The sequence below is a fragment of the Chinchilla lanigera genome, unplaced genomic scaffold (assembly GCF_000276665.1).
Source record: "Chinchilla lanigera isolate Chin_1 unplaced genomic scaffold, ChiLan1.0 scaffold00074, whole genome shotgun sequence".
NCBI classification, from domain to species: Eukaryota; Metazoa; Chordata; class Mammalia; order Rodentia; family Chinchillidae; genus Chinchilla; species Chinchilla lanigera.
This window is the reverse complement of record NW_004955475.1, coordinates 4,382,560-4,395,802: the sequence shown is the minus strand read 5'-3', so window position 1 is coordinate 4,395,802 and position 13,243 is coordinate 4,382,560. Positions and strand designations below refer to the sequence as shown.

Sequence of the window (13,243 nt, the reverse complement as noted above, 5' to 3'; positions counted from 1 at the left end):
ACTACTAACTTCTAATCATTTAAAAGAACGGTTTGTGCTTATACTGTTAGATCAGTTTTGCATGCTTATATCTTGTAATCTGAGCAACTACTTTGAAGATAACAATATGTAATATAATAACCACTGTTAATTTCCTATGATTTTTTTTGAAATTCTGTATCATTGTTTTCATTGCTTTTTTCTTCTGTGAAATAAAATTTTTAAAAAAGATGTTTTGTGTTTAATAAAAACTAGTATATAACATAGAACTGACAAGTTATTAATTAGTTACTAGTCATTTATGTTAAATTCAGGCCAAGCTTAAGTACTTAGGAATTTGATTTCAAAAGCACCTTTTAAAGATGCTTAGATTTCTTTTGACTAAAAGTGTTCTGGAAAGGATCTCATTTCCTATGAAGTACTAGATGTGTCTCAGACTGAAGGTGTTCTATTCATGTTGACAGGCAATGACAACTGACTTGGTGGTAAGTGAACAAAATTTCTAAGGTTACTTTCCAATGGCACATGTGCCACATATACGCACCCAAAGTAAAGTTTTTCTTTGTTAGTTCTAGACAGAGATCCAGGTTTTCTTTTGTACAGCAAACCCTGTTCTGAATTTCTTCTTTGGAAAGTCAGACTATTAGCTGTAACTAAAGTTTGTTGTTTAGGATTTTAAAGTTCATTGTGATAAATCTGTCATCCCATCAACTAAGTAAATAATGATTTTTTTTAAAAAAGGAATTCATAAAGAACCTGAGAATGGCCACCAGCATAGGAATAGATCCTGACGCAAATTTAGAAGATAAGCGGTGACCCAAGAAGCGGAGGTCAGGTTAGTGGATGAGACAGTGACAGGTGGTTAAATGCCTCCGTATGTGAGTACGGCAGTCATATGAGAACAGAATTTCCTAGGAACTGGAAGGGTTAGACAGTGGAGGAAGGGTTCACATTTCTTTTATAGCATAGGTATTATATGAGAGTATGAAATGAAATTCATGAATAGATTATATTTTCTAGTACTCCTGAAAACTTACATTCAGAAATTTCCTGTCAATTGTGGGTTCCTGACTGCAGATAGTTTTTACCAGTGCACAAATTCCTACATTCCACCAAACCCTTTTTTTTTTCTCAGATTTTAAATCCAACTTTAAAATAAGAAAGGTGTTTGGTGATGAGACTAAATATAAGATATATCTATATCTATATATATATATATGGATATATATATATCACCAAAAATACTGACCACATAGATCCTGGGGCTGAAACTGATTCCATGGCCATAGATACTCGTCAGAATAAGGCAGTTTTTAAAAATTTTTGTTTTTGCTTTTGAAAATGCGAGAGTTGTTATTTATCACTTCTGATTTTAAAGTTGTATTGAAAAACATTTCATTAATGATTAATTTTTCTTTGTATCTAAGAAATACATTTGGGTCCTAAGTACTGTTTTTTGTTTTTTTTTTTTTTTTTTGTCTTTTTGAGACAGGGTCTCGCTATGCAGTTCAGACTGGCCATGAGCTCACTTTGTAGCCCAGGCTGGTCTCAAACTCCCAACGGTCCTTCTGCCTCAGCCTCTGGAGTGCTGGGATTACAGGCGTGTGCCACAATGCCCAGCTCCTAAGTACTGTTCTTTAAAAATGTTTGGAAATAAATCTGAAGTAAGAAACTAGCTTTTTACAGCATTTACAAAAACTGTTGTTTTCCATTTTCCTTTTGTCTTCCCCATAACTGCTTCCCCATAAAAAGAAACCAACTTTCTGTATCTTAAGTATTATGCTTGTTAATCCATGCAAAATACAGGCTGTGATATGAGAGAAAGCCTTGGGTATAAAACAAGACCTGGAACAGGTTCACTTGTGGCATACTGGTACTGTCATCCTATCTGACAACTTCTTTCACAAAACCAGGGTTCTTCGTGCCCTCCATATCGAAATGATGTACATAAATACCATTTTTTCAAATAGTAAGAAGAAGTCAAATGACAACTACAAGTGGCAACTTCTGATAATTTAGGTTATATAAACAAAGCACCAAATTGTGAAGAGGGGGATCAGAGAGAATACAAGATCATTTTGATACTTTAAAATCTATAATTGCAACTATCAAGAAAAGTAGAAAAATGGCCCCTAGTTATGAATGGAAAAGACCCAAATAGTTTATAGTTCTTCGAAAATTCAGAATTAATACAGCTACAAAAAGAAGGTAAGTAGAAAAATTACGTCTATTTACATATGTAGAAGACAAGCAAAATGAGTTCTTCCTCTAAAGAAGAGTTGTTTTGGGTTCTGGTTAAGAACTCAAGAAGCTGGCTGGGTGTGGTGGTGCACAACTGTAGTCTCAGCACTTGGGAGGCTCAGGCAGGAGGGTTGCTGTGAGTTTGGGGCCAGCCTGTGCTACATAGTGAGTCCAAGTCAGCCTAAACTACATAGAGAGAACTTACTTCAAAAAACAAGAAGTTATCCTGAATAAAAAAGAAAAAATATCTATTTTGGGTTTTCTGTCCTACACATAAATTACACACCTAAACTGGGCTTAGTGGTGCATATCTGTAATCCCAGCTACTAGGGAGGCTGAGGCAAGGGTATCACAAATTTGAAGCCAGTCTGCACAACTTAGTGAGTCCTTGTCTCAAAACATAAAAGAGGCTGGGGAGCTATACATAAGGAAGCTAGGAAGTGAAAGTTAGCACTCTTGGAGGCTGGGGCAATGGAGTGAGACTGTTTCACATTTAAAAATGGGCTGGAGATATAGCTCAGTGCAGAGGACCTAGGTTCATTCCCAAGTACCACCAAAGAAAAAAATTATACATCTAAATTAAAAGATACCTCTTTCAAAGAAAAGCACCTAATAGGATGATTCTTTAGATGGTTCCCAACTGGATGATGTAGTCAACATAGGTGGCTCTTTAAGTCTTCCAACCTTTTAGCTTACACCAGACATAGAGCATTTAGAGTAGACATTGTGGGTGAGGACCTGGATTCTGTTGGTATTAATAGTTCTAGAAATGCTGATAATACATAGAGCAATGATTGCAAACCTATGGCACGAGTGCCATAGCTAGCACATAGAGCCCTCTGTGTCAGCAGGAAAGCCAAGTTGCCCTAGCAGCCAAGCACTGGATATTCAGCTTTAATTACAGTGTTGCCACTTTGTGATAAATAAGTGAATTTTGGGTTGCATTTTGGTCACTTAGTCTCTAAAAATTTTGCCATCACAGACATAGAGCATGATCCAAACTGCCAAAGCATACAGAAGTGGTAAAATCATGACTGCACAGTCAAAGGAAAGATGAAATACCAGGAAGTGTATTAATCACAAGGAGGAAAATAATCTCATGTTTAGGAAGAACACACACTTTCCTTCAGGAATTGATAGACCTGCTCTAAAAATATTGTTTTGCAGAAGTGTATGTTAGCAAAAGGTAATAAACCTACCATATTTAAGAAGTAGTGACTATTGTGTTTTTTGAAAATCCATAAACTTTATGTTTATGTATAGATAAGACTATCCTAAAGGGCCTATTTTACAAAACCTAGGTAAACACATTGCGTATATCTTGGGCAGAGTAAGAACACTGCGATTTTCACTTGTTTTCTGGACTGATGATGATAATGCCAAGCAATACTAATTCAGATCCCACAAATTTGAAATTAAACATTTTATACTTTAGTGGAGTCAAGTTTATCTATGTGTTAGCTATGTAAAAGAGGAATGGCTAAATGAGCGTTATCACAAGACCAAACTGGGGTGCAGGTTGGAGTGAGCAACTGTTTGTTATATCTTAAGAAAACTTTCTTTAAATGTTCTAAACTTCCAAAGATACATGCATTCATGCTGATAATTACAGATGATTTTGACTTATTTCTCAGAGAAATATTAAGGTCTATATTGTTAATGTGAGCTACCATCTCATGACTAAGCATATCTGGGAGTAAATTTTCATTTACAACGTTCTGCAATTAATTTATCTGCTGTATACCATCTCTACATCCTTTTAACAGGGCTGTAATTTTCCACTGTGATAATATTTTTACATTAGTCTCAAGCTAGATCAGTGAGGGTGGAGAAACAGGGAGGTTGGTCATTAAGGAAAATGTAGTGGAACCAGCCTAGTAAGCATCTCAGTTGAAAGGAAGTGTTTCTAAAGTTAAATCCCTTTTTAGCAAAGTAAAATTATTTCTCTTGCTTTCACTATGGACTGCTTAGCATGAATATACTGCTCACCTAATCAGTAAAGGCCCTATGTTTCCTTGTAGATTTTTAAGTGGGGGAGGGATGCCCGGATATCATCCACTTAAACCAACTGGAAAAGTAGAATAGTCTTGTGTGGGACAAGAAATCATTATGGCTACTATAGGTATCACTAGCAAAGAAGAAAGTGAGTAGCTAACTTGTTGTTGCTTGGAGAAGCCTGCCAGCTTGTTGCTGGCCTTGGAGATACTTGTGATTTTGAAGATTCTTGTATTTCTCAGATGCCCATGCTGTCAGAGAAATCCATACTTCCAGAGAAGCACCTGGTCTCAGAGAAGCCTGTGCCTCTGGAGATGCCAATATTTCTAAAGAAGCACTTGGCCTCAAAAGTATCCATGTTTCCAAGAGTACTAGTGACATCAGAGATATTCAAATCTTCAGAGAAACCCATAGCTCCAAAAATGCCTTTATCTTCACAAAAGTCAATGGCCCTAAAGATATCTGCATCTCCAGAGATGGCCATGGCTCCAGAGATGTCCAAATACCCAGATATATTTATGGCCTTTAAGGCTGCTCATGATCCTACAGCAGTTATGGTAAAGGTCTATACACTGGCTTTCTGCTTGATCCACCTGAGCTCAGAGGCCTTCCCTGGAAATGGTTCCATTCTTCATCAAGGTATTTAAGTCTCCATCAATACCAATAAAGCCAAGAGGATTGATCAAAGCCCTTCCCAGATACTTGAGTAATAAATTCTCCAACTGAGAGCAGGTACAGACCTATTCTGATGGCTCATCATAAGCTTGCAGCTTCTGTCTCAGAATCAAAGAATAGTTGAAGAAGAAAAAGACAAAGAGTATACTGGGCAAATATTACATTGACCTGCAAAGATCCTGCAGCTATCATTTATATGACAGCAAATTACTTTTTGTCCCTGCTCCATCCTCCCAAACAGTTTTTCCCTTATCGCTTGTCATGAAAGAACTTCAAAAGTCTTATATCCATAAACGTCCTCTTTTCTGATGAATTCAGTTATTCTGCAATTAAGGAGGGAAAGGGAAATGATCACTAACATTTATTGAATGCTTCTGTGTGGTGGGTACTTATAGTATTTACTTTTACTCTTATAAGAATCTATTAGATGTTAACTATATTTTACAACAAAAACAGAGGAAACAGGCTCAGAGAAGTTTAGTAAGCCACTCAAAACTACACATTTAGGAAGTGAAAAGCTAGGGTCTGAACCTATATCTTGTTATTTCCAAAGCCTATGACTTGTTTACTACTTCATGCTACCTCCTAAGTATGTTTTCACTTTCAGGAATAACAATGACTCACTATACTTTACTCTAATGATATTTTTGGGATCATAGGCCCTCTGAAAATATGAAGCAAGAGGGCTGGGGATATAGCTCATTGGCACAAGCACCTGCCTGAAAATATGAAGTAAGTGATAGATACCTCCTTCAGAAAAATATAGGTATGTTTCTGTGTTGCATACACACACACACACGCACATGCGTGCACACACACACACACACACACACACACACACACACACACACTTTTAGACATAATTTAAGGGGATTCACAGATCTTGAAAGCTCATCTACGGTTACCTATGGGCTCATGAACTTTAATTAAGAGCTTCTGCCATTTTTATTTTCCTGGAAATCACAATCAAATCCTGGAAAGCAGAGTGATTTTTACCAAAAATATTAATAACCCATAGAGATACTGGATGGTGAGGTGGTTGAGGGTATCTTTTAAAGTTTTCTTTTTGTATTTTATTCTGTATTTTCTGACTTTACAGTTGTCTTTTCCAAAACATCAATAGAATTAAATGTGTGATAATATTATGGTCATTTTTTGTTTTCTTTACTATTAAAAAGTAAAATTAAATATATAGATAAATAGAGATATATAGGTACAGATACAGATATAAAAGGGTATGTGTGTGTATGTGTATTTGTCCAGAGAGTGACATGAGTCTATCTGAAATGACTGTCCTTCAAAAATTTAAGGATAAGTGAGCAGGCTGATTCTAGAAGAGGGAGCCTTCTCTGAGGACCTTGTAGAAAATGCTGCTAATAGTTAGAGGTCAGAGCCCCTAAGAAGTTTCCCTACTTCTCACTTCTGCTGAGGTCTACAATTCCCAGGCCTGTTTATTTCCTATGCTTTTAAATTATGCTTTGTATTTTAAATTTTGTACAAAGAACCAATTGTTAGCTCCCAACAGGAAATTTAAAATTTGAGATCAGGTATAAGCAAAACATTTATTTTCACAATAAAAAGATAATTATTTACTTATTAGGAGCAAAGAGGCTATCTCTTATCTGGCATAAAGTGAGTTCATATCCAGTTCCTAAATAGTGCACCTTCTCTAAGAATTCTTTTCCAAGATATATCCCTTCCGTGCCCTTGAAATAAATCCTTAGGTATCCCTAGATTCCATGAGTAGCTCAACATGCTCCATATTTTAAATAGAAACCCTGTTGACTTGTTTAACTTGTAATTAAAGCAAATGTCCAACTTTGATTTTGTTGTCACTGTTAGACAAAATCAACAAAGACAGCATTGTTGTTCAATGATTAGAGTTTGCTCTCTACATGGGAAGGGAACAAGAATCTTCTTTGATAAGGATTTTCCTAATTGGACATTTCCCAAGTACATTGTTCTTAGCTCTACGCTGAAAGAATTTTACTTATTTTCTTGATGAATAATAAATGCCAGTGTAATTTCTTTGTCATTTCCTCTTATTTCACCTAATCATTCTACCCAGAACTAAAGAAGAGCTAATCCACTTTTTTAACTAACTGGGGGCAATATTTACTACATTATAGAAAGATAAGAAGTTATGCCCTGAGCTTTGTAAGCACAGGACACTTAGAAGCCAAGGGGTATAGTGTGCTAGCCAGGCAGAATTCTACAAGTACTAATTCAATTCCAAATAAGCTAGACCTACCCAGAAGGGGCAAGAAAATCTCTTGGGGACATTTCTCCTCTCATTAGGGGAAAAAAGTGATTCATATCTTTTTTAGTCTGACTTATTGCACTTCAGACAAAGACTTCCAGTATTTGTATGTGTATGTGTATTTGATTTTTTATACTTTAACTATATATTTCTGTCAAAGGTGTAGTCAGACTTAGTGAAAGTGACTTATGAACCTTTTCCCAGAACAAATCTTATTCATAAGTAGGGGTCTTACTGTAGTTTTAAAAACACTTTTTTAAAATTTCTGCCTCTTCTTTGAAATGTTTATTTCATTCATGGATTATTGCCCTGAACTCATTGAGTCTTTCAATCATGAGTATTTTGAATCTTGCTGTATAATTAATATATTTCCACTTTGTTAAAATCAATTTCTAGAGTTTTCCTTTTTCTTTTGTGTAGGTTGTGTTTCCCATGTTTATATTTTTGCGTTTTTGAGACAGGGTTTCACTATGCAGTCCAGCATGGCCATGAATTCACTATGTAGCCCAGGCTGGCCTCTAACTCACAGCAATCCTCCTGACTCAGCCTCCCAAGTGCTAGGATTACAAGCATATGCCACCACACCCAGCTCCCACACTTTAAATTTTTTTCTCTGATTCTATGTATGCTGCATTAAGAAAAAAGTGCCATTTCTTTAGTCTTACTTCAGTTGGTCATGTATGAGAGAAAACCCTCACCAATCACCCTTTCCAGTGTTTCTATAGGTCACTCAAACTTTCCTTTTAGTCTAAAGTGCTGTCTTGTTCATAGAAATGCCCAAGTAATTAGAGTGTGCCCAATTACATCAGTGCTCCTAGACAGGAAACACAGATGTCTGCCTACAGCTTCTCAAAAAGTTGAAATATTACATGCATGGTCCAACATTTTCCCTCCCCAAGGAGAATCTAGAAGGCAAGATTTTCAACCACTCCCTCTTTGTTGAACTCCCTCTTTGTTGAACTCCCTCTTTGTTGAACTCAGGACAGAAGCTATGTTGTTTGCCCACATGCTTGTTTTCTGCAGTCTCCAGGGTATCATATGCCAGACACTATCAGCTCCTGAAACAGTTGAGAAATATGGCAATCTTCCTTTCATAGAAGCTAAAATTTAGGGTTCATTTGGGGTTCATTCTGTGTACCCTGTGACACTGGGATTATGTTGAGTGTTTCTGCTTTTCCTACCAGTTTCACTGTGACTGGTTTCACATCTCAGCATTTGAATTTCTCACAAGGAAATTTGTGACAGTTAATTGTGATATGCCAATTTAACTGGATTGAGAAACACCCAGAAGATTAGTAAAGCCTACTTTTGAGTGTGTCTAGGTAGATCATTGAGGCATCACCTTGGATACTGTATATAGGCCTTGGTCCCTTCCTCTCTGGCACTGTTCTCCTGCTCTGCTTCCCAGATGATATAAAATAAGCAGCTTTGCACCAACATCCTTTTCCATTTTAATGCTTCTGCCTTACTGCCAGCTAGATGTTGCTGGACTGAACCCTTGTGGGCCAAGGGTGAGCCAAGTAAGCTCTCTTCCTTTAAATTGCAGGTGTCAGGAATGTTTTAGCAACAGGAAAGTTGTTTAATACAGAAAAAAGTGATATGTCATATGTAAGGAAAACTCCCTGTAAGACTTTTCAACAAAAACCTAGCATGTCAGGATGACACAATCCAAGTGTTTAAAGAAAAAACCTAAACTGCCATTGAAGAATTCAATATAGGATAAAATTGTCTCTCGACAATAAAAGAGAGTTCATGGCTGAGGCCCAGGCACCCTCAGTCAACCACCTGGGGAACTCCAGCAGGTACTTTACATTCTACTGACATTGTGGGTCAAGGCTGAGGCCTGCGCTCCCTCAGTCGGCCACCTGGGGAACTCAGACTGGTGCCCTGTGTTCCACCAACATCACGGTTCATGCCTGAGGCCCAGAAGAGACAGGTATACAACATCAAGTGCCTAAGGTCTCTGGTCCCAGTGCCCCATGTTCCACTGACATTGTGGTGCACAGCTGAAGCCGTACACCCTCAGTCAATTGCCTGTGTGGACCAGCATCCCATGTTCCACTGACATTGTGGTTTGCGGTAGAGGCCTGCAAACCCTCAACTGGGGACCCTGGTCCTGAAGGCCAGCATTCTGCCTCCATAGGGTTGTCATCAGAGCTGTGCACTCCATCAATTGCCTGGGGATCCAGGACCCAGTGGTCCACCTCCTGCTGTGATCATGGGGCAAGCCTGACACCAAGGAAATCTAGGGATCCTAGAGACCTTCAGTGAGCTCCCTGGGAAGGGTGAGGCTTGGGGCTTTGCCTTCGGCATCCAAAATGACAAGCCATTTTATGGTACTTGAAATTTTAGTCACAGTAATTAGGTAAGAGAAAAATAAAAGGTATGCAAACGGGAAATGAGTAAGTCAAATCATTCCTATTTGCTGATTATATGAGTCAATACTTAGAAAAATCTAAAGACTCCACTAAATATTCTATAACTGATAAGTTCTACATAGTAGCAGCACACAAAATCAATACACAAAATTCAATAATTTTTCTATACACCATTAATGAATTAACAGAGAAAAAATCAGGAAAACAATCCCATTCACAGTAGCCTCAAACAAAACAAAACCTATAAATAAATCTAATGATTAACCTTGATTATCAACTTGATTGGCTTGAGAGACAGATTAGTAAAGCACCCTTCTGAACATATCTGAGTGGGTCATTGGAATGTGACTTTGGGGACTATATCTGGTCCCAGGCTTCTTTCTCTCTAGCTCTTTTCCCATCACTCTGCTTCCTGGAAGTCATAAGTTATGCAGTGTTCCTTCACCATGCTCCTCTGCCATGGTGCTTCTTCTTTGTATCCAGTGGACCAAGGATCAAAACCTCTGAAACCATGAGCTAAAATATATCCTTTCTTTATAAGATGTTCCTGCCCGGTATTTTGTCCCAGCAATGAAAAAGGTAGCGAATACAAAAGCTGACCGAGGAGGTGAAAGATTATGGAATGAAAATAACAATTCTAAATTTCACATATAAACACACAAGAACCTGATAGCAAAGTAATCCAGAGCAAAATAATGCTGAAGGTATCACAATATTTGATTTTGAAATCTGACAGTCATTGCATCCAAACAGCATGATACTGTCATAAAAAATAAATAGCTCAATGAAATAGAAGACAGGACCTAGAAATAAACATGGGTACCTGCAACCATCTAATTCTTGACAAAGGTCCTAAAAGATACCTTGGAGAAAAGACACCAACTTCAACAAATGGTACAGGTAAAACTGAATACACACATACTGAAGATTGTAACTTCATCCTTATACCTCATCTTGTACAGGAATCATCTGAAAATGGATTAAAGACATTAATGAATTTAAAATATGAAACTACTAAAGGAAAATACAGGGGAAACAGTTAAAGATAATGGTGCAGGCAACAATTTCTTGGTGAAAACACCAAAAGCACAGGAAACAAAAGGAAGAATTGACAAATGGGACTATAACAAACTAGCCTCTTAAGAATAAAGGAAACAATATAGTATAAAGGCAACATACAAAATGAGAGAATATATTAGCAGTTATTAATTTTACACACATATAACCCTGTAATATAGTAAAAAAAAAAAAGCTTGACAAAGCAGGTAATCAAATTATAAAATGTACAAATATTCTCAACAGATACTTTCCCTAAAATGTACAAATGGCCAATAAATATACAAAAAAATTGTTCAGTTACTTTAGTCATCAGACAGCTGCAAATCAAGACTACACTTAAGGATTAAAAATAGGTGAGTACAGACCAGCAACAAAACACAACTTCCCTGAATCTGGCCATAGTGGTCCATGCCTGTAATACCAGCACTTGGGAGGCTGAAGCAGGCAGATCACCATGAGTTTGAGGCCAGCCTTGGCTCCATAGTGATTTCAAGGACAAAGTGAACTTCATAGCAATGTCCTGTTTAAAAAGTAATAATAATAAATTAATAAAACACAGCCTTTTTGAGACCTGGAATGAAAGAATAGAAGAAAGAAAATAATAAGCTAGTTGAAGAGAAAGAAAATAACTAGATCTCTGGAAATCAAGAGGAAGTTGACATGAAAATTAGATACTGCAAAGGAGTTGAGTAAATAAAACACAGCACAGAGAAAAGAATGAAGCAGTAGGGAAAGAAACCCCAGCTCTTGGGGAAGACACATGTCCATTGACACCAGATAAACCCAGAAAGGATTTGCCGCTCCAGGGAGGAAAAATGGAACAAGACAGTAGTGCTGGCATCAAGAATATCCCACAGTTATTGTATTCCAAAAACAGTATGAAAAACAGTTTGAAAGTGACTCCTTCCACATTGCAGACTAGAGATGGAGAAGAAATCTAGTACGTGAATGACATATTTGAGAGAGTTTAATGAGGATCCACTGTGAAAAGGATGTAAATGTTTAAGACTACACTACAGAACAACTACACTTCAGAGTTTCTGGCATCAAGCTACCACAGTGACTGGATGGGGGGCAGCCATAAGAGACAGTTATGGAGAAGGCATGAGCTAAATATAAACCCCACTAAGAAGTTTAAACTCATGCTGCAAAGATCACAGTGGTCACACCCTCTTTAGTGAGAGGCCAGGTGGGTTGTGTGTGGCTTTCAGATAGGGCAGGGAGTGGAAGTTCTGGCACTAAATTCAGCAGACTACTGACCCTGCCCACTCTAGTGGCACCCTGTTGCCTACATCCAGCACTGACTTCAGTGGTCTATTTGCTTTACATATCTGGTAATGTGATCAGTCATACACCTACATTTGGATGGTTGCCTGAGCCTACGGTGTATTGAAAGCAGGGCTTCTGTAGCAGGGCAGGCACCTCACAAAGCCAAAGCCTACAGAATTAGGTAGAGAACATCATGACTTATGTTGTACAGAAGGACATGAAACCTGGGAGAGGCCAGAGTGACTACAGCTCCAAGGAGAACATCAAGAACCCAGAATGCTGAGCAAGAAAGACAGGAGAAAATTCAAAATTTACACACAAAAAATGTGAGTGTGGAACAAAAGTGGGTCTTAGAAGTAGCTCACTATTCCTCACCCTTACCTAGTGGATTCCGTTACTGGAGATGCTGGAAAGAAACCACTCATTCAAACATAAGGAGGCATGTTTTTTGACTCATCTATTCTCTTCATTATTTTCTTTGGGGGAAGGGAGGAGTTCTTTTTTTTTCTTTTGTTCATTGTTTTAAATTTTTCTTCTTTTCTGTTATTTTTACCTATAATAGAAAATGTATTAATTTTCTATTACTATTTAATAGGAATTTTTATCTCACTATTCTTTCTTCCTTCATATCTTTCTCTGTTATTTCTCAAATTTTACATCTTTCATTTTCCTATACCCTCTACCTCCATTTTCACTAGCATTGCTCTTGAGCTTTATTAGTGTGGTGGACTGACCTCTGGTGGTCAACTTATAACACTCAGCTGAACTGAGTAAGCATAGCTCTGGGTATGGGAGGCCCACCTGAGGATTGTTGCCAGCAGCATAAGAGACAGAACAGGAGAAGAAGAAGTAAGACTGTTGGGAGCTGGAAGAGGCTGTTGGGAGCCTGTTGGAAGCAGAGAGAAGCTATAAGGAGCTGCTGGTTTTCTTCTAAGAGCTTGTCATGCTGGCTTTCCTGATGAACTTGGCTGTTTGCATCCTCAAAGGAGCACAGGACCTTGTTGTCGCTGAGAATGGCTTCGGTTTACTTTGGGAGAGCTCTGGTCCTCACTCTGAGCATCACTTCCTGGCTCTGGATGGGAAGAAGGTGCACAGCTCAGTTTCCTGGAGAAGCTTGTCATATTGGCTTTCCTTATGGGAACTTGGCTTTCCTGATCATCATAGGAGCTAGGGACCTCACTGTTGCTGAGGATGGCTGTGGTACCTTTTGGGGGAGCTGTGGTTCTTACTTTGAACATTGCTTCCTGGTTCCAGTGCAGATCCCTCAGCCTGCTAGCACAGATCCTTCATTCTGCTGGCATAGACTTACTAGACTCCACCACTGATCTTTGGGCCTTCCCAGAGCAGATCCATGACACAGGCCTGCATGAAATATTTTTATGAGCTC

At 38.1% G+C, this 13,243-nt stretch overlaps 1 protein-coding gene across 1 annotated transcript in view; it reads right to left on the bottom strand.

Annotated features, from left to right (window-relative positions):
- Positions 1-4,453: 4,453 nt before the first annotated feature.
- Mtmr8 (myotubularin related protein 8) overlaps positions 4,454-13,243 on the bottom strand; it is a 33,086-nt gene continuing 24,296 nt past the window's right edge. The window contains 2 exon segments of the mRNA XM_013502805.1: positions 4,454-4,744; positions 4,746-4,988. Coding sequence (XP_013358259.1) covers positions 4,454-4,744; positions 4,746-4,988 — 534 coding nt within the window.